This window comes from Coregonus clupeaformis, chromosome 7, assembly GCF_020615455.1.
Source record: "Coregonus clupeaformis isolate EN_2021a chromosome 7, ASM2061545v1, whole genome shotgun sequence".
Classification (NCBI taxonomy): Eukaryota; Metazoa; Chordata; class Actinopteri; order Salmoniformes; family Salmonidae; genus Coregonus; species Coregonus clupeaformis.
This window is the reverse complement of record NC_059198.1, coordinates 8,209,489-8,233,334: the sequence shown is the minus strand read 5'-3', so window position 1 is coordinate 8,233,334 and position 23,846 is coordinate 8,209,489. Positions and strand designations below refer to the sequence as shown.

Below are 23,846 nucleotides of genomic sequence, written 5' to 3'. Positions count from 1 at the left end.
TATAAATATATTTTTATTACGTTTCTGGTGCAGCATTTCCATGGAGGCTTACACCCACACCAGTGTGTCTCCAGTGTTTTACAGAGAAGTCTGAGCCTTTTAGCTAAAACACTGGGGTAAATCCTGTATAACCCGGTATTTTCTCTCTCAGGGGGCACAAAGGATATTGTTTTGCGGCACCAAGATTTTATCAAAGGTTTCTCCAAGGACAGCAGACTTTGTCTCGGCTAAGTCGTTTCAACGTAGTTAATTAATTATTTTGATGTACATGGAAAAGTAACTGTTGTGGTATATTAATTATTAATATTAACTACAAGTTCATGAAGGGAACTGAATTGAGTTTGTTCAAGGAGATCACTTTGTTGCAGTATACTCTATTACCAAAAGTTATGAATACATTATTGACATACAATTTAGCTCTGGGTACAGATCCTGTCCAAGGCTCAGAAAGTAATGGAAGAAGAAATGTCCTTTGAACTATCAGTAAAGCTCTGCAGGAGATCCATCCAGGCTATTCCCCCGGGGGGGTCACTGCTAAATCCAGCCCAGGATGAGGGCACTCTAGGTGGGGTAAAGAGCAGGGAGAGGTTGCCTGTCTCAGTCTAGCTCCAGAGGTCATGTTTCTCACGTGGGCATATCACCAATACCACAAAGTTTTTCAGTCCCTAGACAGAGAGGTATGCAAAGACCTTTGAAGCATTGCCCGACATAGCTCCGTCACGCTCTATCGTCCCAGGTGTGCTGCTGTGCAGAGGTTGTGTGTGTGTGTGTGTGTTTGTGTTTGTGTGTGTGTTTGTGGAATTCAATGCATACAGAACATGCTTCGCAGTCCTCTAAAGTTTAACTTATGGAACAATTTATAACAGTCCTTCAATTCTATTACATTACATTAATAATTCTGTAATGTCTTTCTTGGTGTGTGATTGTTCTTCTGGATGAATTAGCACAGAGACTTGTGTGCCAAGTGCCAGCAAACAATAGCCTGATTCAGTGGATACAAGTGAAAAAAACAGCAGAGACGATCATAACGGAAACCAATGTCCTGCATTGTAGCAGGAAACTCAGTCAAAGAGAAGGGAGGACGAGGGTGATCAGGAAAGAGGAGGGCCTGTACATTACTGTAGGCCAATCCAGTGTGTAGAGACCTCCCACCACCCCTGTGGAATTTGCATGTGTGACTCCCTCTCCGTCTCTCTGGGTGTGGGTCTGTCAGGACAGCGTTCTGGGCTGAGCTCACCACATTCTCCACTGCCTCAGAAGAGCGTAGGATCATGGAGAAAAAAAGAGACAAAGAAAGAGAGGGATATAAAGAAGGTTGACTGCCTAACTACAGTGCTATTTGCACTATATTGTGGATGTATCAGTGAACTGGAGGATAAAGTAAGTGGAATAGTGGTGTTGGTGGTAGTTCCTGTGGGTGTTTATGAGTTTTTTAGTGTGTTTGGGTCAAGGTTAGGGCTAGGCGGTTAGTAGGTGTCTGTATATGAAGGTATGTAGGTGTCTGTGTATGAGGGTATGTATGTGTCTGTGGATGAAGGTATGTAGGTGTCTATATGAAGGTATGTAGGTGTTGGTGTATGAGGGTATGTAGGTGTCTGTGTATGAAGGTATGTAGGTGTCTGTGTATAAGGGTATGTATGTGTCTGTGTATGAGGGTATGTATGTGTCTGTGTATGAAGGTATGAAGGTGTCTGTCTGTGTGTTTGAATGGTTATCATGACTTTGAGTGTAATTGGGTCAGGTTGTGGTTATGCAGCTATTGGAGGTTTTTCAATGTATACAGTGTGTGGACTCTGTTAATGATTCCCAATCTCTTTTCTCCTGTTAGGATTCTGGCACTCTGCTCTAGGCAGCCTGCGAAGGACAACCTCTCCCTCTCGCCCTCCATCACAGCTCCCTGACAGAGACCGTGACAACCAGAGTACAGAGAGGACACAAGAGAAACAGAGTGTGACTCGCCACAACAGCGTTCCTCCAGCTCGTACCCCTTCCTCCTCCTCCTCTCGCCTGGAGAGAAGCCAGTCCAACGGGGCGCTTTGCTTCGTCAACCCCCTCTTCCTCCAGACTCACCGGCGGCTTGAGGAAGACACGCCATCCTCTTCCTCCCCTCCTTCCCCCTACGTCACACACTCCACCCCCAGCCCGGGAACCACCGGTGGGACGTCTTCGGCCCCTGTCACGGACCCCAACGGAGAGACCAAGACCCACAACGTGAACAGGACGTCACGCCCCCCCTCGGCCCCCGCCCCCGCGCTCCCTCTCCCAGCGCCGGCAAGCTCCCCCTCCCCCCACCCCTCTTCCCCAGAAGCCCAAGAGCAGCATGCCCGAAACGCCCTCCGCTATTGTTGTTGCCAGGCAACCACTGCAACCCTCATCCAATCAGAACCTTCGCCCCGCCCCTCGCCCTCCCATGGGCACCCGGCACAGCAGCCCGTCCAAAAAGAAGACGAGCAGCGCCCCCATCCCCGTGCCCCATCAACACCCTCATCACCCTCCTCCCCCACGCCCCAAAAAACCTGATATCGACGCCCACCGGTGCCACATCGCTCTTGACGACGAGACTATCGCCAAGGCTCTGTCCCGCGCCAAGCTGCCCCCTTGCCAGGCACCGCCCATACCCGCTCCCTCCGTAGTGGGAAATGGTGCTGGTAGCCCCCCCAGCCCTCTGGGTAAGACCACCAGACAAGAGGGACGAGAGGGGAGGCTGAGCGACATGTCCATCTCCACCTCTTCCTCAGATTCTCTGGACTACTCCCACCCTCCCCTCTCCCTCCCCGCCAGCCCCCCTCGCAGAGTACGCCATCACCATGGCAATAACGAGGACAGCAGCGACGACGAAGACCTCTGCGACGAAGAAGAGGAAGACTACGGCGTCAGCCTGGAGAACGACCTGGACCAGGGCCTCCGTCCTCCCTTCAAAGCCCGCCGGAGAGGGGTCGGAGTGGGGGTCAAAGTTGCGCTGAGCTTCCGAAAAGTTTCTGGAGTCTTCAGCACGTTCATGACCCCAGAAAGGCGAGCCGTGAGGAGGATAGCGGAGCTCTCCAGGGACAAGAGTTCCTACTTTGGATGCCTGGTTCAGGATTATATCAGTTTTGTACAGGAGAATAAGGGGTGTCATACGTCAGGCTTAGACCTGCTGCAGACCCTCAGACAGTTCATGACCCAGATGAAGGCCTACCTGACGCAGAGCTCCGAACTGGACCCGCCCATCGAATCACTCATACCCGAGGATCAGATAGGTGAGTGTGTGTGTGGGGGAGGTTGGGGGGATTCTCTTTATAGCCTACTGTAAATAGGAAGCTTGTGTGTGCGTGCGTAAATACGTATCTACATGAACGTCTGTATGTGGGTGTGGGTGTTTCTCATATCCCAATTATTTGCTCATGTTAGCGCTCTCTCCAACCATTTCAGCTCTATTAGGGAAGTAAAACCTAAAAATGTATTTCACAGTCATCTAATCCACTGACAACGCATTTACAGTGATAAACTGTCAAGAGTTAGCCTATACATGATGAGAATTAGCCCAGCTATTTGAAGCACTCCCTATTAGCCCATGTTAAGACAGACTGGTTATAGAAACCAGTGTTGGGTTACGGCGATGCCAGTGAGATGCCAGTGTACCCTCCCTTCCCTACAGTCAGTTATTCCTGGCCTCTCCAGCTTGGCACAAATTCACACAGTGGTGCCAACTGCCAAGCTTCATTCGTGGTTCAATTGGAATGAAAAAAATGACAATTATCTCCCAACCTAAATCCCTAAATGTCAGGGATTATTGTAATGTGGGACCAAATATGGTATCAACTTACTAGTGACAGAAAATAGGTCTAGTTAGAGAAGGAGGCTACAATACGTAGTCCTCTTTTCGACGACACTGAAGCAAGCAAGTGCTAATGTTTGACAGTGAAATTGTGATGGAGGCTGATTTAGCCAATGTTGTCAAAGAGGGTTTTCATTGAGTTTGGGCTGAATAAGTATTTGCATGAATATGTAGCCATGATGTTACACTCGTCTCTTTTCCCTTGTTCTTTGTAAACAACAACAGCCAAGCATTGTTCAGAGAAGAAGTGGTTGTTGGAGTGCTAGCTGACCTCTCTCTGTCTCTCTCTCTCTCTCTCTGTCTCTCTCTGTCTGTCTCTCTCTCTCTCTCTCTCTCTCTCTCTCTCTCTCTCTCTCTCTGTCTCTCTCTGTCTCTCTCGCTCTCGCTCTCTCTCTCTCTCTCTCGCTCGGCTCTCTCTCTCTCTGTCTCTCTCTCTCTCTCTCTCTCTCTCTCTCTTGCTCGCTCGCTCGCTCTCTCTCTCTCTCTCTCTCTCTCTCTCTCTCTCTCTCTCTCTCTCTCTCTCTCTCTCTCTCTCTCTCTCTCTCTCTCTCAGCTTAGTGGTCTAGAAACATAAAGCTATAGTTTATGGGGCAGAGGACTGTATAATGTAAACCAATGTTTTACACAGACATTATTACCCTCCTAGAAGTATGCAAGATAATAAACATAACAATAAAATACTACCAATGCTCTTAATAGGCCTGTGCATACATTTATTAAACTAGGCACAGTAACATTTTACAACCCAAAGGACAGTAATATGCCATTTAGCAGACAATAATAATAATAATAATATAAAATGCCATTTAGCAGACGCTTTTATCCAAAGCGACTTACAGTCATGTGTGCATACATTTTTATGTATGGGTGGTCCCGGGGATCGAACCCACTACCCTGGCGTTACGAGCGCCGTGCTCTACCAGCTGAGCTACAGAGGACCACCACAGTAACATAGGCTAGGATGTTCTGTGTTTGCCACCAGATACAAAGTTTAGTTAAGACTAGTAACAAAATGGGATTCCTGTATAGACAGACAGACTGACGTAATGGAAAAGGCCACAGGCTATGGAAGGCTTTCAGGAATAGAGAAGTGAAGCTTGGACTGTGCTCTCCGAAGCTCACTGTTGACATAGTATGTCAGTTTAGACTGTAGTATAATATGCTTTAGGGAGGAATGGGTGTAGGCCCTCGTAATGTCGTTTAAAAGCCCAAGCTGGATCAGTTTACTAGTAATTGAGGTATAAAAGGGGGGTAAGGGGGAAAAATGTATAGTTTGACTGGTAATTGAGGTAAAGAGTGAGCATGGAGGGAGAGTAACCAAGTGTATGTTTATAAAAGGAACCAGAGAAGTCAACACACACAGACACACACACACACATACACACATGGTGGTTTTACTATCCAAGTAGGGACCATAAAATCATATTTTCCCTAACCTTAACTCCAAACCCCTAACCCTAACACTAAACCTAACCCTTACTCTTATTTCATAAACCTGAACCCTAAACCTAACATAGCCTTTTTCCTTTTGGGGACCAGCGAAATGTCCCCTTGTTGTACTGTCCTTGTGAGGACTTTTGGAACCCAACAGGATAGTAAAGTTAGACTACACACACACACACACACACACACACACACACACACACACACACACACACACACACACACACACACACACACATACACACATACACACATACACACACACACACACATACACACACACACATACACATACACACATACACACACACACGCACACTCGCACACTCGCACACACGCACACACACATACACACATACACACACACACACACACACACTCACACACTACACACACACACACACACACACACACACACACACACACACACACACACACACACACACACACACACACACACACACACACCCTGAGTTAGTGGAGGGAGGATGTGTGGTTTAAATAGGAAAGGCTGTTATTCTAGAGGTGTAATTACATAATTTACATCAATACATACTTTACGTCAATATACTGTAGCCTATATTGTGTGTGTGTGTGTATGTGTGTGTGTGTGTAGCCTATGTGTGTGTGTGTGAGTGTGAGTGTATGGATTACACATTGACCACAATGACAATTCAATAATGCCTAACATACCCTTCAGTTCACATTGTCTTGTGACTGTCTTTACATTGGTGGTTAATAATTCCTGATAGCCCACTGACTCATGTCTAGTAATACTGGTCCGTCATTCACTGACTCATGTCTAGTAATACTGGTCCCTCATTCACTGACTCATGTCTAGTAATACTGGTCTCTCATTCACTGACTCATGTCTAGTAATACTGGTCCCTCATTCACTGACTCATGTCTAGTAATACTGGTCCCTCATTCACTGACTCATGTCTAGTAATACTGGTCCCTCATTCACTGACTCATGTCTAGTAATACTGGTCCCTCATTCACTGACTCATGTCTAGTAATACTGGTCCCTCATTCACTGACTCATGTCTAGTAATACTGGTCCCTCATTCACTGACTCATGTCTAGTAATACTGGTCCCTCATTCACTGACTCATGGTACTGTATGTACATGCTTAGAAAAAAAGGTGCTACGTAGAACCATACAGGGTTCTTCAGTTTGTCCCCATAGGGGAACCATTTTTGGTGCTGGGTAGAACCCTTTACACAGGATTTTATCTAGAACCCTCTATGTAGGGTTCTACCAAGAACCATTTTATAATCTAAAGGTTCTTCCTAGTGTCACGACTTCCTCCGAAGCTGCCTCCTCTCCTTGTTCGGGCAGGCTTCGGCGTTCGTCGTCACCGGCCTTCTAGCCACTGCCGCTCTTCATCTCATCATTCCATTTGTTTTGTCTTGCTTTTACACACACCTGGTCATATCCCCTCATCAGTACCTGTATAAGTGTTCCCTCTGCCCTCCCTTGTCTTTGTGTGTAATTGTTTATTGTGGAGGTGACGATAGCTTGGTGGAGCTATATGTATTGTATCGCCGGGATATTCACCCATGTGCTTTGTTTTCTCCAGTGCGCCGTTATACCGCACTGTAGAGTTTTACGCATTGCTGCGTACCGCTGTATTTGCCAAATAAAACCGTCTACCTAGAACCATCTATGAAGGGTTCTACCGAGAACCATTTTATCTTTGGAGGGTTCTTCCTATCTTGGGTTAGTTATAAAATACTTTGGCCTTTCTTTGAGGGCCTAGTTATACACAGTGGTGTTAAGAATCTCCTGGTTTACAGGTCACATCAGGCCTGCAAGTCACATTATGCTGGCTTGCAAAGTTATGTTTAATTCCTATTGGAATCATATCAAATCAAATCAAATTGTATTTGTCACATACACGTGTTTAGCAGATGTTATTGCGGGTGTAGTGAAATGCTTGTGCTTCTAGCTCCGACAGTGCAGTAATATCTAACAAGTAACATCTAACAATTTCACAACATTTACCCTATACACACAAGTCTAGTAAGGAATGGAATTTAAGAATATATACATATATGGACAAGCAATGACAGAGCGGCATGGACTAAGATACAGTAGAATATTATAGAACAGAATACTGTATATACAGATGAGATGAGTAGTGCAAGATATGTAAACATTATTAAAGTGACTAGTGTTCCATTTCTTAAAGTGGCCAGTGATTTCAATAGGCAGCAGCAGCCTCTAATGTACTAGTGATGGCTATTTAACAGTCTGATGGCCTTGAGATAGAAGCTGTTTTTCATTCTCTCTGTCCCAGCTTTGATGCACCTGTACTGACCTCGCCTTCGGGTGGTTGATGTCCTTGATGATCTTTTTGGCCTTCCTGTGACATCGGGTGCTGTAGGTGTCTTGGAGGGCGGGTAGTTTGCCCCCGGTAATGCGTTCGGCAGACCGCACCACCCTCTGGAGAGCCCTGCGGTTGCGGGCGGTGCAGTTGACGTACCAGGGGGTGATACAGCCCGACAGGATGCTCTCAATTGTGCATCTGTAAAGGTTTGTGAGGGTTTTAGGTGCCAAGCCAAATTTCTTCAGCCTCCTGAGGTTGAAGAGGCTCTGTTGCGCCTTCTTCACCACAATGTCTGCGTGGGTGGACCATTTCAGTTTGTCAGTGATGTGTACGCCAAGGAACTTGAAGCTTTCCATCTTCTCCACTGCGGTCCCGTCGATGTGGATGGGGGGTGCACCCTCTGCTGTTTCCTGAAGTCCACGATCATCTCGTTTGTTTTGTTGACGTTGAGTAAGAGGTTATTTTCCTGGCACCACACTCCCAGAGCCCTCACCTCCTCCCTGTAGGCGGTCTCGTCATTGTTGGTAATCAAGCCTACTACTGTTGTGTCGTCTGCAAACTTGATGATTGAGTTGGAGGCGTGCTTGGCCACGCAGTCATGGGTGAACAGGGAGTACAGGAGGGGGCTGAGCATGCACCCTTGTGGGGCCCCAGTGTTGAGGATCAGCGAAGTGGAGATGTTGTTTCCTACTTTCACCACCTGGGGGCGGCCCGTCAGGAAGTCCAGGACCCAGTTGCACAGGGCGGGGTTCAGACCCAGGGCCTCGAGCTTAATGATGAGCTTGGAGGGTACTATGATGTTGAATGCTGAGCTATAGTCAATGAACAGCATTCTTACATAGGTATTCCTCTTGTTCAGATGGGATAGGGCAGTGTGCAGTGTGATGGCGATAGCATCGTCTGTGGATCTATTGGGGCGGAAAGCAAAATTGAAGTGGGTCTAGGGTGACAGGTAAGGTAGAGATCCTTGACTAGTCTCTCAAATCACTTCATGATGACAGAGGTGAGTGCTACGGGGCGATAGTCATTTAGTTCAGTTACCTTTGCTTTCTTGGGTACAGGAACAATGTCAGTCAGAGTTAGGATATCCAACCAGTGGAATTATGAATCACCCGCAACCTGCATTCAGAATGACTGGGGAAGATTGAATACTGAGACTACCTCAATCATCTAAGCTGGAACAACCATCTCAGTAACGGGTGCAATAAATCCAACAGATTGGATGTTTAGAAAACTGTATGTTATTTATCTTTGTGTAGCATAACATTAATCAACCAATCAATGTACATGCAAAAACACAGATATTACAGTAAAACAAACAATTATGAAAATCTCCCTGCAATAGAGCATGCTGGGAAATATTATATTATTATTTATTTTATTATTATTTGTTTTTTTTACCTTTATCAATGCTGAGATATGCTAAATTAGGGTTGGACTGAAAACCTACAGGACAGTAGATCTCCAGGAAGAGGGTTGGGCAGCCCTGCCCTAGAGGCATCAACTCCTCCCATTTTAAAGTGCGTTGTAGATCATTCCACACGCAAGGCGCAAGGAAACCAGAGGCTGATCTACCTAACTCGCTTGACACCAAAGGATTCTCCAGAGTTAACCAACCCTTTGAATGGGTTTGATAACTTGTCATTTTAAATCTTAACAGTCAAATCAAATCAAATCAAACTTTATTTGTCACATGCGACGAATACAACAGGTGAAATGCTTACTTACAAGCCCTTAACCAACAATGCAGTTCAAGAAAGAGTTAAGAAAATATTTACTAAATAAACTAAAGTAAAAAATAAATTCAATGTAAATAGTCCGGGTGGCCAATTTATTAATTGTTCAGTGGTCTTATAGCTTGGGGGTAGAAGCTGTTAAGGACTGTCTTGGTATGTTTGGACCATGATAGTTAGTTGGTGATGTGGACACCAAGGAACTTGAAACTCTCGACCCGCTCCACTACAGCCCCGTCGATGTTAATGGGGGCCTGTTTGACCCGCCTTTTCCTGTAGTCCACAATCAGCTCCTTTGTCTTGCTCACATTGAGGGAGAGGTTGTTGTCCTGGCACCACACTGCCAGGTTTCTCACCTCCTCCCTATAGGCTGTCTCATTGTTGTCGGTGATCAGGCCTACCACTGTTGTGTCGTGAGCAAACGTAATGATGGTGTTGGAGTCGTGTTTGGCCACGCAGTTGTGAGTGAACAGGGAGTACAGGAGGGGACTAAGCACACACCCCTGAGGGGCCCCAGTGTTGAGGATCAGCGTGGCAGACGTGTTGTTGCCTTCCCTTACCACCTGGGGGCGGCCTGTCAGGAAGTCCAGGATCCAGTTGCATAGGGAAGTGTTTATTCCCAGGGTCCTTAGCTTAGTGATGAGCTTTGTGGGCACTATGGTGTTGAACGCTGAGCTGTAGTCAATGAACTGCATTCTCACATAGGTGTTCCTTTTGTCCAGGTGGGAAAGGGCAGTGTGAAGTGCGATTGAGATTGTGTCATCTGTGGATCTGTTTGTGCGATATGCGAATTGGAGTGGGTCTAGGGTATCCGGGATGATGCTGTTGATGACCAGCCTTTCAAAGCACTTTATGGCTACCGATGTGAGTGCTACCAGGCGGTAATCATTTAGGCAGGTTACCTTCGCTTCCTTGGGCACAGGGACTATGGTGGTCTGCTTGAAACATGTAGGTATTACAGACTGGGTCAGGGAGAGGTTGAAAATGTCAGTGAAGACACTTGCCAGTTGGTCCGCACATGTTTTGAGTACACGTCCTGGTAATATGTCTGGCGCCATGGCTTTGTGATTGTTGACCTCTTTAAAGGTCTTGCTCACATCGGCTACCGAGAGCGTTATCACACAGTTGTCCGGAACAGCTGGTGCTCTCATGCATGCTTCAGTGTTGCTTGCCTCGAAGCGAGCATAAAAAGCATTTAGCTTGTCTGGTAGGCTAGCATCACTGGGCAGCTCGCGGTTGGGTTTCCCTTTGTAGTCCGTAATAGTTTTCAAGCCCTGACACATCCGACGAGCGTCAGAGCCGGTGGAGTAGGATTCAATCTTAATCCTGTATTGACGCTTTGCCTGTTTGATGGTTCGTCTGAGGACGTAGCGGGATTTCTTATAAGCGTCCGGATTAGTGTCCCGCTCCTTGAAAGCGGCAGCTCTAGCCTTTAGCTTGATGCGGATGTTGCCTGTAATCTATGGCTTCTGGTTGGGATATGTACGTACGGTCACTGTGGGGACGACGTCGTCGATGCACTTATTGATGAAGCCGATGACTGAGGTGGTATACTCCTCAATGCCATTGGATGAATCCTGGAACATATTCCAGTCTGTGCAACAAAACAGTCCTGTAGCGTAGCATCCGTGTCATCTGACCACTTCCGTATTGAGCGAGTCACTGGTACTTCTTGCTTTAGTTTTTGCTTGTAAGCAGGAATCAGGAGGATAGAATTATGGTCAGATTTGCCAAATGGAGGGCGAGGGAGAGCTTTGTGTGCGTCTCTGTGTGTGGAGTAAAGGTGGTCTAGAGTTTTTTTTCTCCTCTGGTTGCACAGAAATTTGGTAAAACCGATTTAAGTTTGCCTGCATTAAATTCACCGGCCACTAGGAGTTCCACTTCTGGATGAGCATTTTCTTGTTTGCTTATGGCCTTATACAGATCGTTGAGTGCGGTCTTAGTACCAGCATCGGTTTGTGGTGGTAAATAGACGGCTACGAATAATATAGATGAGAACTCTCTTGGTAGATAGTGTGGTCTACAGTTTATCATAAGGGACTGTACCTCAGGCGAGCAATACCTCGAGACTTCTTTAATATTAGACATCTCGCACCAGCTGTTATTGACAAATAGACACACACCCTCGCCCCTCGTCTTACCAGACGTAGCTTCTCTGTCCTGCCGATGCTTTGAAAATCCCGCCAGCTCTATATTATCCATGTCGTCGTTCAGCCACGACTCAGTTTTTAATGTCCCATTGGTAGGATATTCTTGATCATAGATCATCCATTTTGTTTTCCATTGATTGCATGTTGGCCAATAGAATACATTTTACATTTTAGTCATTTAGCAGACGCTCTTATCCAGAGCGACTTACAGTTAGTGAATGCATACATTTTTTATTATAATTTTTTATATACTGGCCCCCCGTGGGAATCGAACCCACAACCCTGGCGTTGCAAACGCCATGCTCTACCAACTGAGCTACATCCCTGCCAGCCATTCCCTCCCCTACCCTGGACCAATTGTGCGCCGCCCCATAGGTCTCCCGGTCACGGCCGGCTACGACAGAGCCTGGATTCGAACCAGGATCTCTAGCCTTAGACCACTGCGCCACTCGGGAGGTTATACCTACGAATTCTCAGAAGGCAGCCCGACCTCCGCCCCCTTTTTCTCCATGCAAATGATGGGGATTTGGGCCTGTTCCCGAGAAAGCAGTAAATCCTTCGCTTCGGAATCTTTAAAGAAAAACTCTTGTTCCAGTGCGAGGTGAGTAATCGCTGTTCTGATGTCCAGAAGTTATTTTCGGTCATAAGAGACGGTAGCAGCAACATTACAGTGGGGAGAACAAGTATTTGATACACTGCCGATTTTGCAGGTTTTCCTACTTACAAAGCATGTAGAGGTCTGTAATATTTATCATAGAGACGGAATCTAAAACAAAAATCCAGAAAATCACATTCTATGATTTTTAAGTAATTAATTTACATTTTATTGCATGACATAAGTATTTGATCACCTACCAACCAGTAAGAATTCCAGCTCTCACAGACCTGTTAGTTTTTCTTTAAGAAGCCCTCCTGTTCTCCACTCATTACCTGTATTAACTGCACCTGTTTGAACTCGTTACCTGTATAAAAGACACCTGTCCACACACTCAATCAAACAGACTCTAACCTCTCCACAATGGCCAAGACCAGAGAGCTGTGTAACGACATCAGGGATAAAATTGTAGACCTGCACAAGGCTGGGATGGGCTACAGGACAATAGGCAAGCAGCTTGGTGAGAAGGCAACAACTGTTGGCGCAATTATTAGAAAATGGAAGAAGTTCAAGATGACGGTCAATCACCCTCAGTCTGGGGCTCCATGCAAGATCTCACCTCGTGGGGCATCAATGATCATGAGGAAGGTGAGGGATCAGCCCAGAACTACACGGCAGGACCTGGTCAATGACATGAAGAGAGCTGGGACCACAGTCTCAAAGAAAACCATTAGTAACACACTACGCCGTCATGGATTAAAATCCTGCAGCGCACGCAAGGTCCCCCTGCTCAAGCCAGCGCATGTCCAGGCCCGTCTGAAGTTTGCCAATGACCATCTGGATGATCCAGAGGAGGAATGGGAGAAGGTCATGTGGTCTGATGAGACAAAAATAGAGCTTTTTGGTCTAAACTCCACTTGCCGTGTTTGGAGGAAGAAGAAGGATGAGTACAACCCCAAGAACACCATCCCAACCGTGAAGCATGGAGGTGGAAACATCATTCTTTGGGGATGCTTTTCTGCAAAGGGGACAGGACGACTGCACCGTATTGAGGGGAGGATGGATGGGGCCATGTATCGCGAGATCTTGGCCAACAACCTCCTTCCCTCAGTAAGAGCATTGAAGATGGGTCGTGGCTGGGTCTTCCAGCATGACAATGACCCGAAACACACAGCCAGGGCAACTAAGGAGTGGCTCCGTAAGAAGCATCTCAAGGTCCTGGAGTGGCCTAGCCAGTCTCCAGACCTGAACCCAATAGAAAATCTTTGGAGGGAGCTGAAAGTCCGTATTGCCCAGCGACAGCCCCGAAACCTGAAGGATCTGGAGAAGGTCTGTATGGAGGAGTGGGCCAAAATCCCTGCTGCAGTGTGTGCAAACCTGGTCAAGACCTACAGGAAACGTATGATCTCTGTAATTGCAAACAAAGGTTTCTGTACCAAATATTAAGTTCTGCTTTTCTGATGTATCAAATACTTATGTCATGCAATAAAATGCAAATGAATTACTTAAAAATTATACAATATGATTTTCTGGATTTTTGTTTTAGATTCCGTCTCTCACAGTTGAAGTGTACCTATGATAAGAATTACAGACCTCTACATGCTTTGTAAGTAGGAAAACCTGCAAAATCGGCAGTGTATCAAATACTTGTTCTCCCCACTGTATGTACACAATAAGTTAAAAAATAAGTTACAAACAATGCGAAAAAACTAACAAAATAGCACAGTTGGTTAGGAGCCTGTAAAACGGCAGCCATCCCCTCCAGCGCCATTATATATGATGTGTGATGTTAGGTAAGTCGGAAGTTTGTGGAACAGGGCTTTGTAAACAAAAAGAGCGTAATGATGTGATCTACATGACTTCAAAGAGGTTCAGCCAATCTTTTGGTAAAGAATACAGTGATGAGTAGTACAACGGCTGTGAAAGATGACTGGTTGTATGTTGAACCCTTCTTGCCTTTCAAAGAATCCATCTTGCCTTCCAAAGAATCATCTAAAGAACCCTTACTTCCAAAAACGGTTCTTAGGATGTTAAAGGTTCTTCCAAAAAGGGTTATTCTGATCAAACTGGTTCTTGGTAGAACCCTATCCCTCCACAAAGAACCCTTTAGGAACCCTTTTTTTCTAAGAGTGTAGCCCATTGTAAAGGCTTACAGAGGAGGTATTGCAACATAACAAACATTGCGCAACATACAAAGGAGTCAAGGCCAGTCCTGAGAGGAGACAAGAAACCAGCAGGAAGGAAGTGTAGAGGGAAGTGTGTGTATGTTTACTCCATGTGTATGAACTATTAACCAGAGTGTGTGTTTATCCAGCACTCGAGTCCATGTTAATAATCTCCCTACCTCTCCATGTATTCAGAATCACATTTATTTTATTAGTCGTAGCCAACAGTATAACAATACACAGTTTTTACCTTGGTTGACATTGCTTTGCTAAACTGGCTAATTTACATATAAGAATACAGTGCTGTGTAGTCTGTAGGGAGTGGGGAGTTTGCTAAGCTAACCTTACACTACCCCAAACCTCCCTCTTTCTTTCTTTCTTTCTTTCTTTCTTTCTTTCTTTCTTTCTTTCTTTCTTTCTTTCTTTCTTTCTTTCTTTCTTTCTTTCTTTCTTTCTTTCTTTCTTTCTTTCTTTCTTTCTTTCTCGCTCTCTCGCTCTCTCGCTCTCTCTCTCTCTCTCTGTACACCCTCTCTCTCTCTGTACTCCCCTCTCTCATTTTCTCTCTCTCTCTCAATTCAATTCAATTTAAGGGGCTTTATTGGCATGGGAAACATATGTTTACATTGCCAAAGCAAGTGAAATGGATAAACAAAAGTGAAGTAAACAATAAAAAGTGAACAGTAAATATTACACTCACTCAAGTTCCAAAAGAATAAAGACATTTCAAATGTCATATGTCTTTATACAGTGTTGTAACGATGTGCAAATAGTTAAAGTACAAAAGGGAAAATAAATAAACATCAATATGGGTTGTATTTACAATGGTGTTTGTTCTTCACTGGTTCCCCTTTTCTTGTGGCAACAGGTCACAAATCTTGCTGCTGTGGTATTTCACCCTACAGATATGGGAGTTTATCAAAATTGGATCTGTTTTCTAATTCATTCTAGTTTGCTCTGTTTTTTTGTTAATTCTTTCCAATGTGTCAAGTAATTATCTTTTTGTTTTCTCATTATTTGGTTGGGTCTAATTGTGTTGCTGTTCTGGGGCTCTGTGGGGTCTGTTTGTGTTTGTGAACAGAGCCCCAGGACCAGCTTGCTTAGGGGACTCTTCTCCAGGTTAATCTCTCTGTAGGTGATGGCTTTGTTATGGAAGGTTTGGGAATCGCTTCCTTTTAGGTGGTTGTAGAATTTAACGACTCTTTTCTGGATTTTGATAATTAGCGTGTATTGGCCTAATTCTGCTCATGGGCTCTGTCACACTAGTTAATCATCAGCAATGAATGACAAACAGTTATTTGCTTGAAAACAGGTTACACCGCTTCACTGATACTGATTCTATACCGTTTTAGGTCAGATGAAAATATAGAATAGCCTACGTGGTGGATGCAGACGATACTTTGAAACCATGCTATCATTTTATTTGAGCATTTGATGTTAGTTAGTGTGCAGGTCCAGCTATGGTTATGGCTGTGTTATGTTTTAGGGCGAGGCAGTGGAAGGAACTCTTTACAGTTATATACCTGGTTACGCACCATTGTACAATAAAATGCTATTTTATGGTCAAACTGCATCTGGGTCAATTGAGGCTTTGCATGGTTTTGGATGGTATTTATTTTACTGCATGACGTTTTACAACATTTAAGTTTACCGTTTTATTGCGGAAAAGCATTTGCAGTTGCATGAGATTTATCTTTTTAAAAGTTTGTGACGCTGTTATGTAATGGAGAGTTTTACCTTATCCTCCTCATTGTGTGAAACATTGATTGAACTCCAAAAAGAAAAGGAAAGCCCTGCACACAGAAGTGTGCCTTGATCCAGTTTAGATTGATTGAACTCAATTAGATGCACTCATAAACAATTGACTACACAATATGGGCTAATGGGTGCACTTTATAAGCCAGTGTGGGGAAGCAGTCACTAACTGCCAATGTGTGTGTTTTTGTCTCTAGACACTGTCCTGGAGAAGGCCATGCACAAATGTGTGTTGAAACCGCTGAAGGGCGTAGTGGAGGTGGCCCTGCACGACTTCCAGGTGAGCTTTGTCTTGCATTGCAGTATCTGTTAATATCATAATTGATTCTGAAAGTTAGCAGAACGTTAGTCAAAGAGCTAATGTCTTTTAACAGGATATATTTAATATGCTGTGTTTACACTAAGGAGAATCCTGAACTTTATGTTATGTTATCATAACCACAGGTCTGAGAGGCTTTTCCCCTTCTAGTAATTACATTTCTATGATATAAATATAATAAATAGAAGGAACAATGATCATAGAAATATAATTAATAGATGCCAATCATGACCATGATGATGATTCATAACTTTGTTCGTCTAGTAATTCTATATCTATAACCATAACCTTGACCTTCCTCTCTCTACTGTCCAATTTAAGCATTGGGGCTTTGTCCCTTCTAATAACTCAATTTCTATGCTCCTAACCTTCTCCTCTTTCCTCTCCTCCTAGGTGAGCAGTGGAGGCTGGCAGCAGCTGAGGGAGAACCTGGCCCTGGCTAAGACACGGAGGCCCCAGGACCTGGGTGTGGACGGGGCCGTGCCCCCTGACCCCGTAGCCATCGAGAAGATCCGCCACAAGTTCCAAAACATGAGGAAGATGTACTCCCCGGATAAGAAGGTGTCGCTGCTGCTCCGAGTGTGTAAACTCATTTACACCATCATGCAGGATAACTCTGGTAGGTGGGATTGAGGGGAGGATGTGTTTTGGGAGGGTGCATGTGCAGAGAGTGTGGATGAGCTCCACATATGTGTATATACCTGTACATGATTGTGTATAACACAAGGATTGGATCAATTCCATTTCATTTCAGTAAATTCAGGAAATAAACTAAAAAGCAATTCTTCTGTTTGATATTTTTTTGTTAATTTTTTTTTTTATCTGCATGCTTCTGTGTGTGTTTTCATCTGACCACACCCTTCCTATACCTCACCTTGCCTTTCCCCTCTGTGTGGGTATGTGTAACTCTCTCTCAGGGAGTATGTACGGGGAGGATGACTTCCTGCCCAAACTGGCCTACGTCCTGGCCCTTTGTGACATGCCTTTCTCTCTCTCTCTCTCTCTCTCTCTCTCTCTCTCTCTCTCTCTCTCTCTCTCTCTCTCTCTCTTTCTCTCTTTCTCTTTCTCTTTCTCTTTCTCGCTCTCCCCTCTCCCTCTCTCTTCTCTTTCTCCTCTCCTCTCGCTCTCTCTCTCTCTCTCTTTTCTCTCTACCCTCTCTCTCCACTCTCTCTCTCTCTCTTCTCTCTCTCTCTCGCTCTCTTTCTCTCTCTCTCTCTCTCTCTCTCTCTCTCTTTCTCTCTCTCAGGGAGGATGTACGGAGCAGATGACTTCCTACCGATGCTGACCTATGTCCTGGCCCAGTGTGACATGCCTCAGCTGGACACTGAGATTCTCTACATGATGGAGCTGCTGGACCCCTCACTGCTGCATGGAGAGGGTAGGTCTACCATCACATAATGACACTGGATTCAATACCACAGTATACAGTTTACCTGGACTGATCATAGAAGAGAGGAGGTCTACCTGATCTATCTCTACCTTTATCTATCAGAATGAGTCAAGCTCATGTTGTGTCATGCTGTAAAGAGACCCAGTGAACATGCCGTCTTGCAAGGTTTTGGGGTGACAGATCTCACCTTCACACAAGTACAGAAGGCAGTGTCTGGACTGACAATAGGTCTGCCTAAACCAATCATAGTCCAACATCAGGAACTTGGGTCAGGACAACACAATCTGGTTAGTTTTCTATCAAGTCCTCCTGTGTGTCCTTATCACAAACCAACGTAAAAACACAGCCCTAACTCACTCTAACTCACAGTAATATTAGATCTAGACAGGTCTATAATAAATTAAATCTAGAATCTTGGTACACTCTACCTAACATCATTGTTTTCTGCAATAAACAGGCATTTTATCTTGAAATCAAGTTCATAACCATGAATATGTGTTAGTTGAAGTCATGCAGGGCAACTACAGGTCAAGTTTAAGCCCAGACTGGAAGGCAGGCTTGGTAGGAAACAAGTTTGTTCCACAGGAAGACGATGTGACTTAAATGGATTGGAATGTTCATAAGGTGTGGGTGGGTTCCCTTGGAAAAGGTATTGTCCTGCTAGTGAGGGGCTTCCTGATGATTATCTTGCCAGGGCACTTCCTCTAATCTAGGGTATGTGTTTGTGTCCTGTTCTTAGTCCCACACAGACTGTAGGAGTGCAATGCAATATACTCACTTATACACCAGAATGTATTCTTCACCAACACACAAACCATATGCATCATTTTCCACTTCGTATGGCCTCATTGAACCATTAACACGTCCACAGTCAAACCACAGCATGCCCATATTAACATGTATAATATTTCTCTTCCTGGTTCTCCTTCTTCCCTGCCTGCTCTCTCCTTCTCCCCATCCCTCCCTCTCCCAGGTGGCTACTACCTGACCAGTGCGTACGGGGCCATGGCTCTTATCAAGAACTTCCAGGAGGAACAGGCAGCCAGGGTCCTCAGCTCCGAGGCCAGAGACACCCTGCACCAGTGGCACCGCCGACGCACCGCCCAGCGCATGGCACCCTCCGTGGATGACTTCCAGGTATCGCCCTGACCCCCATCTGACCCCCAGGCAGTGAGTTTGAAAGAACGCCCCCCTAAAACGCCTCCCACGAGACCGGGACTGGATCTGCATGGCTCCAGTGTGAAGTTTCCCTTAAGTACAGATCTAGGATCAGCTTTCTTTCCCCCAATCCTAACCTTAACCATTAGTTGGGGGAAATGCAAAACTGACCCAAGATCAGCATCAAGGGGCAACTTCACTCTACACCAATCTGCATGAGAAGCACCGGTGCTGACATGCCGAGACTATCCTTCTATATCCGGATCTGTATTAAAAAATGATCTTGAGCTATGAAGAAACTTTTGGAAGAAAAAGATGTGGTTTATTTTCGGGTTAGGGGTAATCTAGGAGGGAGTGATATTGAGAAGGAAGCTGATAGGTAGATGAGATAGGACTATTCTAATGCATGTGATTGTGCACTAATGAAGCATTGTCTTGGTTTTCTCTGTTAGCCCTGAAATGGCTGTATCCTCCTGTAAATGCCATAATAAGGATAGAGGCTATAGAGCCGTATCAGAGCTACTTCACCTTTCTCCCTGTGTGTCTTCACAGAACCCAAACTTCATTCCTGTGTATTTGTGTCTTAGTTCTGTTCCTGCATGTGCACCTGCATATAACTGATATCCGTGTCACGTTCTCTCTCTCTCTCTTTGTGTCATTTTCTCGGTGTACTTCTGTCTCCATCTATGTGTTTTTGCATGTGTATGTTTTGTATCTGTTTTGTATGTTTGCATATATGTATTTTTGTATCAATGATACCTGTATCACGTTCCTTGTACCTCTTCTCCTTCAGAACTACCTGCGAGTCGCCTTACAAGAAGTCAACAGCGGCTGCACAGCCAAAACCCTCCTAGTCCACCCGTACTCCACCACTGAAGAAGTATGCTCGCTCTGCGCCTACAAGTTCAAAGTTCATGACCCCGAGAACCACGACCTCTTTCTCATCACTGAGGCAACCAGTCAGCAGCTTGCCCCAGACACACACCCCCAGCGAATCAAAGCGGAGATACACAGCCGCCCGAACTCGCCGCCCTTCCATTTTGTCTACCGCAGAGTGCCCAACCTTAACCTGTGTATACCAGCTATCCCAGCTAACCAGCACAGTGGCAACTGCGTACTGCCTAGCCAACTGGATGAATGAAACTTTATTGAAATGAAATTAAACTTTATTGATCCCTAGAGGGGACATTGGATTTGACACCAGCGTACAAACACATACAGGGACAATTCAGACTCATACATCAGAACACATAGACCTGAGAGAGCACCGTTGGCTGGTGGAACAAGTACAATACCTGAATGGTGAGACTGAGGATGTCCTAATATGGACACTGTGCACATATCCATAGAATGATAGTGAATGGCGTACATGGAAAAAATGCACTGTATGTTTAAACTATAGGGTCATAGTCTGATGTTGATTCTACACTAGTCTGTAGTAGAAGAGAGGTTTAGCATTAGCTGAGCTCTGTTGCTGACATCTTGTGTGTTGTGAAGGGATCCAAGACTACTCAATGGAAAAGTAGTTCCTATTCTTCTAAAAGGAGACACAAAGAGGAAGCAGGTGTGGAGAGAAGTGTCTGGTGTCTGCATGCATTTCACTCTCTTTTTAGGGATACGGCACGTGAGCGTCGGGAGTTGGTTGGTCAAGTCCAGTGTCGAGTCAGCTTGGACTTTGTGTTTCCTAAAGAAGGATCACAAAATGGCCGCCGCAGAGAAGGAGAGACTTCCATACTCTGATGTGCGTGCTCTGAGAACTGACTGAAGTTTGTAGTAGTTTGACTGGGGCCTGAAGTATACATTTGAAGCAACACCCTTGTACATGCTCTATTGTGAGGTCATCGGACCAGGAAGTTCTCTTACATCACATCCTGACTGTCTGTTTTCGTTACAAGGACAAATGGACATGCATGCTCCTCTTGCAGAAGTCAGGGTATCTGACTGTCTTCTTCTAACACTGGGACCTGGTTAGAGAACGCAGAGCTTCTGCTCCTTTCCAGTGCTTGACTTGGTCAGGAGCTCATCGGAGCTGAGTACCAGTACCTCAAATGTTCTGCTGCTTGAGCTCCTGTTCCTCTTATAGAATATTAGCTCAACAGTAATGTGGAGCTTCTGCACCTGAATTTTAACAGTACCGGCACCCAAAATCAAGTCAAGCGCTGCTCCTTTCTGTCCATGTCAACACATAGAATGGGATGACCTGACTGTGTGATCTCACAGTTGTCTTTTGCATTACTTCTGGGGCTCGATTCAATCTGTATCGCCGAAATTCAGCGCTATAGCAGCAGGTTGACATTTATTGTCATGAATCTTGCTGAATCTTGCTGGAGGCAGCAGTGGGTGATTTCTGCCAGATGGGACAGCTGCAAAGCCAAGATTGTCTATATCGTAAAAATCCATGTAAACAAAATGTAGCTTTTTGGTCTTCATTTAAGGTTAGGGTTAGGCATTCGGGTTAGCAGTGTGTTTAAGGTTAGAGTTAAGGTTAGGGTTTGGTTTAAAATCGGATTTTTATGACTTTGTGGCTGTGCCAGCTAGTAACCACACTGCAGAGCTGCCTCCAGGGCAAGTTTCATGACAATAAATGCCAACCTGCGCTATAGCATGCTTGAAATTTAAAGCCAATTTCTGATTGAGCCGACAAATGCAGTTTACCGTGAATGTAGTCTCCATAAACGTGGGAACATTGCCTTTAAATTTAAATCGCGCTATAACTCTGAACTTCAGCAATATGGATTGAATCGAGCCACCCCACTGGGCACAAACTGGTGGAATCAATGTTGTTTCCACGTCATTTCAATTAAATTACGTTGAAACAACATGGATTAGACATTGACTTGACGTCTGTGCCCAGTGGGCCTGGTGTAATGTGTGAAGAAGCTAAACAGATGATATGTGATGGTTGGCTGGACTTTCATGTGGATTTGGCGACCCCTATAAGATCATTGAAGAATGACTTGCAGCAATATGGACATCATATCAACTTGCATACTCTTGAGTCTACAAACTAACTGCCATTTGCAATGCCATTATATTCAAATAAAAGAGAAATCCGCACACTACTCTTCCTCGTATTACTTATTTTAAAATATTATGCTTTAATACGAGCAAGAGCAATGTGCGGGTTTCTCATTTCGTTGAGGTTATCATATTCCCACGCATATGCAATCAGATAACGCAGATGTGCGAGTGCTTTTTTTAAACGCAATTATATCAAATGATATAAGTGAATATATTTTGTATTATTATTTTGCTGCAATTGCTGGTCAACTGTAGACAATGTAAAAGTGTAGATTGTGTTTTTATAGGAAAATCATATTTTATTTGGATTGAAAACGTAACCAGTGTTCCTGAGATCATTTTCCCCTCATGCCGTTCAATTTTATGCCAGTAAGTTAAACCAATAAATATTTTGGAGACAGAATCTGAATTGACTCAACTAAACTTTTGTCTAGATCAACTGCCTCAGCAAATGGAAATGACTATAGTCAAAGTTGTTCTAGAAAGTTTATTGGTTGACGATAAAATAATATTTTTGTTTCTATCTGTTATCTATAGGGGTCAATGGCTGATTTCTTATAAGCTATTGAGAAGAAACTACAATCTAAACTAATTTCCCCTTGAGGATTAATAAAGTACAATCTCATCTCAGTCAGTTAATACTGACTGAGATGAGATTGTACTTTATTAATCCTCAAGGGGAAATGAGTTTAGATTGTAGTGAAATTGTTAGAAATTGTTATGTTGTAACCTAATGATTACCATTATATCAACTGACTGTACAATACTTATCTCAATAAAACTGATGATGGTTCTCTTTTTAGAGATCACCAAACTCTCTCAGTAATACACACTAATGTGTGTATTACTGAGAGAGTTTGGTGATCTCTAAAAAGAGAACCATCATCAGTTTTATTGAGATAAGTATTGTACAGTCAGTTGATATAATGGTAATCATTAGGTTACAACATAACAATTTCTAACAATTTCACTACTGCACATACTGAAATTCTCCTCACACACTTTGTAATTGCTAACACCTGTATGATTTTTCCATCACTGTTTTGCTGTATTCAAATTTGACAAGTAGAAACGGATATGTAGTATGTTCGGTTAATATGATGGCACTTAATGCAATGCTTAAAACACTACTGCTAAACCAACCAAACTGTATTTTTTATCTTGTATATGTTCTGGGGGATTTTAATTTATTTTTGAATTGGGATGTAAATGCAAAGAAAGTTGATGAAATGAGGGGGGATATGGGAGATGGTTTTGGGTGTCCTCTCCCAAATGCCCTGTAGTCTTTCTTTGACTATTGCACACATTAAAACTCAATTGTGTTCTTTTGTTGACCATAGTGACCATTTTTTTTGTCATATTGGACTAAAGTGGGAATGAATATACTTTAAGAATGAGGAATGAAGAAGATTAGCCTACATTTGGAGATGTTTTCACCTCTCCTACCAAGAACCCCCCACATTCTCTCCTGCCTTCTTCAACCCCTACATTTTCGATTGAATTTCCACTTTCAGGGAAATAAGATGCATTTTCGAATGTTACTCTACAAACAGTTACTGTCCTTTGAATAAAAACACCACAATGTAATACATTTTATCCGTTTTATTTGTAGATTACATTTAGCAAATCACAAATGTGAAACATTAAATGCAGAAATTAGTATTTGTGTAAATATATTCATGATATAAACAAGAGTCGTTAAAGCTAGATCGGACACAGTATTATCCTCCTCGGTGCATGAATTCATCTCTTCTCCTCTCCTTTCTTGTGCATGTTTTCGATCTGGTGTTATTTTCCATAAGCATGTGGTGGCCAACACTTCAACTGTCTCTTGACTTTAGACTTGAGCCTTTTTAGACCACAATGCGTGATTAATGTGATAGCCCGGCAAACTCTATCGCATGTGATCCATATAAAAGCCCTCTCGCAGGAGTCCATCGAAATCTTTGGGGCTGATGAAGGTGGGGATG

General features: G+C 44.2%; 1 protein-coding gene across 1 annotated transcript in view; it reads left to right on the top strand.

The window, feature by feature from the left end:
* The window catches only part of LOC121570757 (ras and Rab interactor 2), a 36,743-nt gene extending 15,406 nt beyond the window's left edge, over positions 1 to 21,337 (top strand). Inside the window, 7 exon segments of the mRNA XM_041882206.2 lie at positions 1,829 to 2,459; positions 2,461 to 3,239; positions 16,186 to 16,268; positions 16,701 to 16,926; positions 17,554 to 17,685; positions 18,671 to 18,834; positions 19,649 to 21,337. Coding sequence (XP_041738140.2) covers positions 1,829 to 2,459; positions 2,461 to 3,239; positions 16,186 to 16,268; positions 16,701 to 16,926; positions 17,554 to 17,685; positions 18,671 to 18,834; positions 19,649 to 19,996 — 2,363 coding nt within the window. The 3' untranslated portion in view covers positions 19,997 to 21,337.
* The last annotated feature ends 2,509 nt before the right edge of the window (positions 21,338 to 23,846 follow it).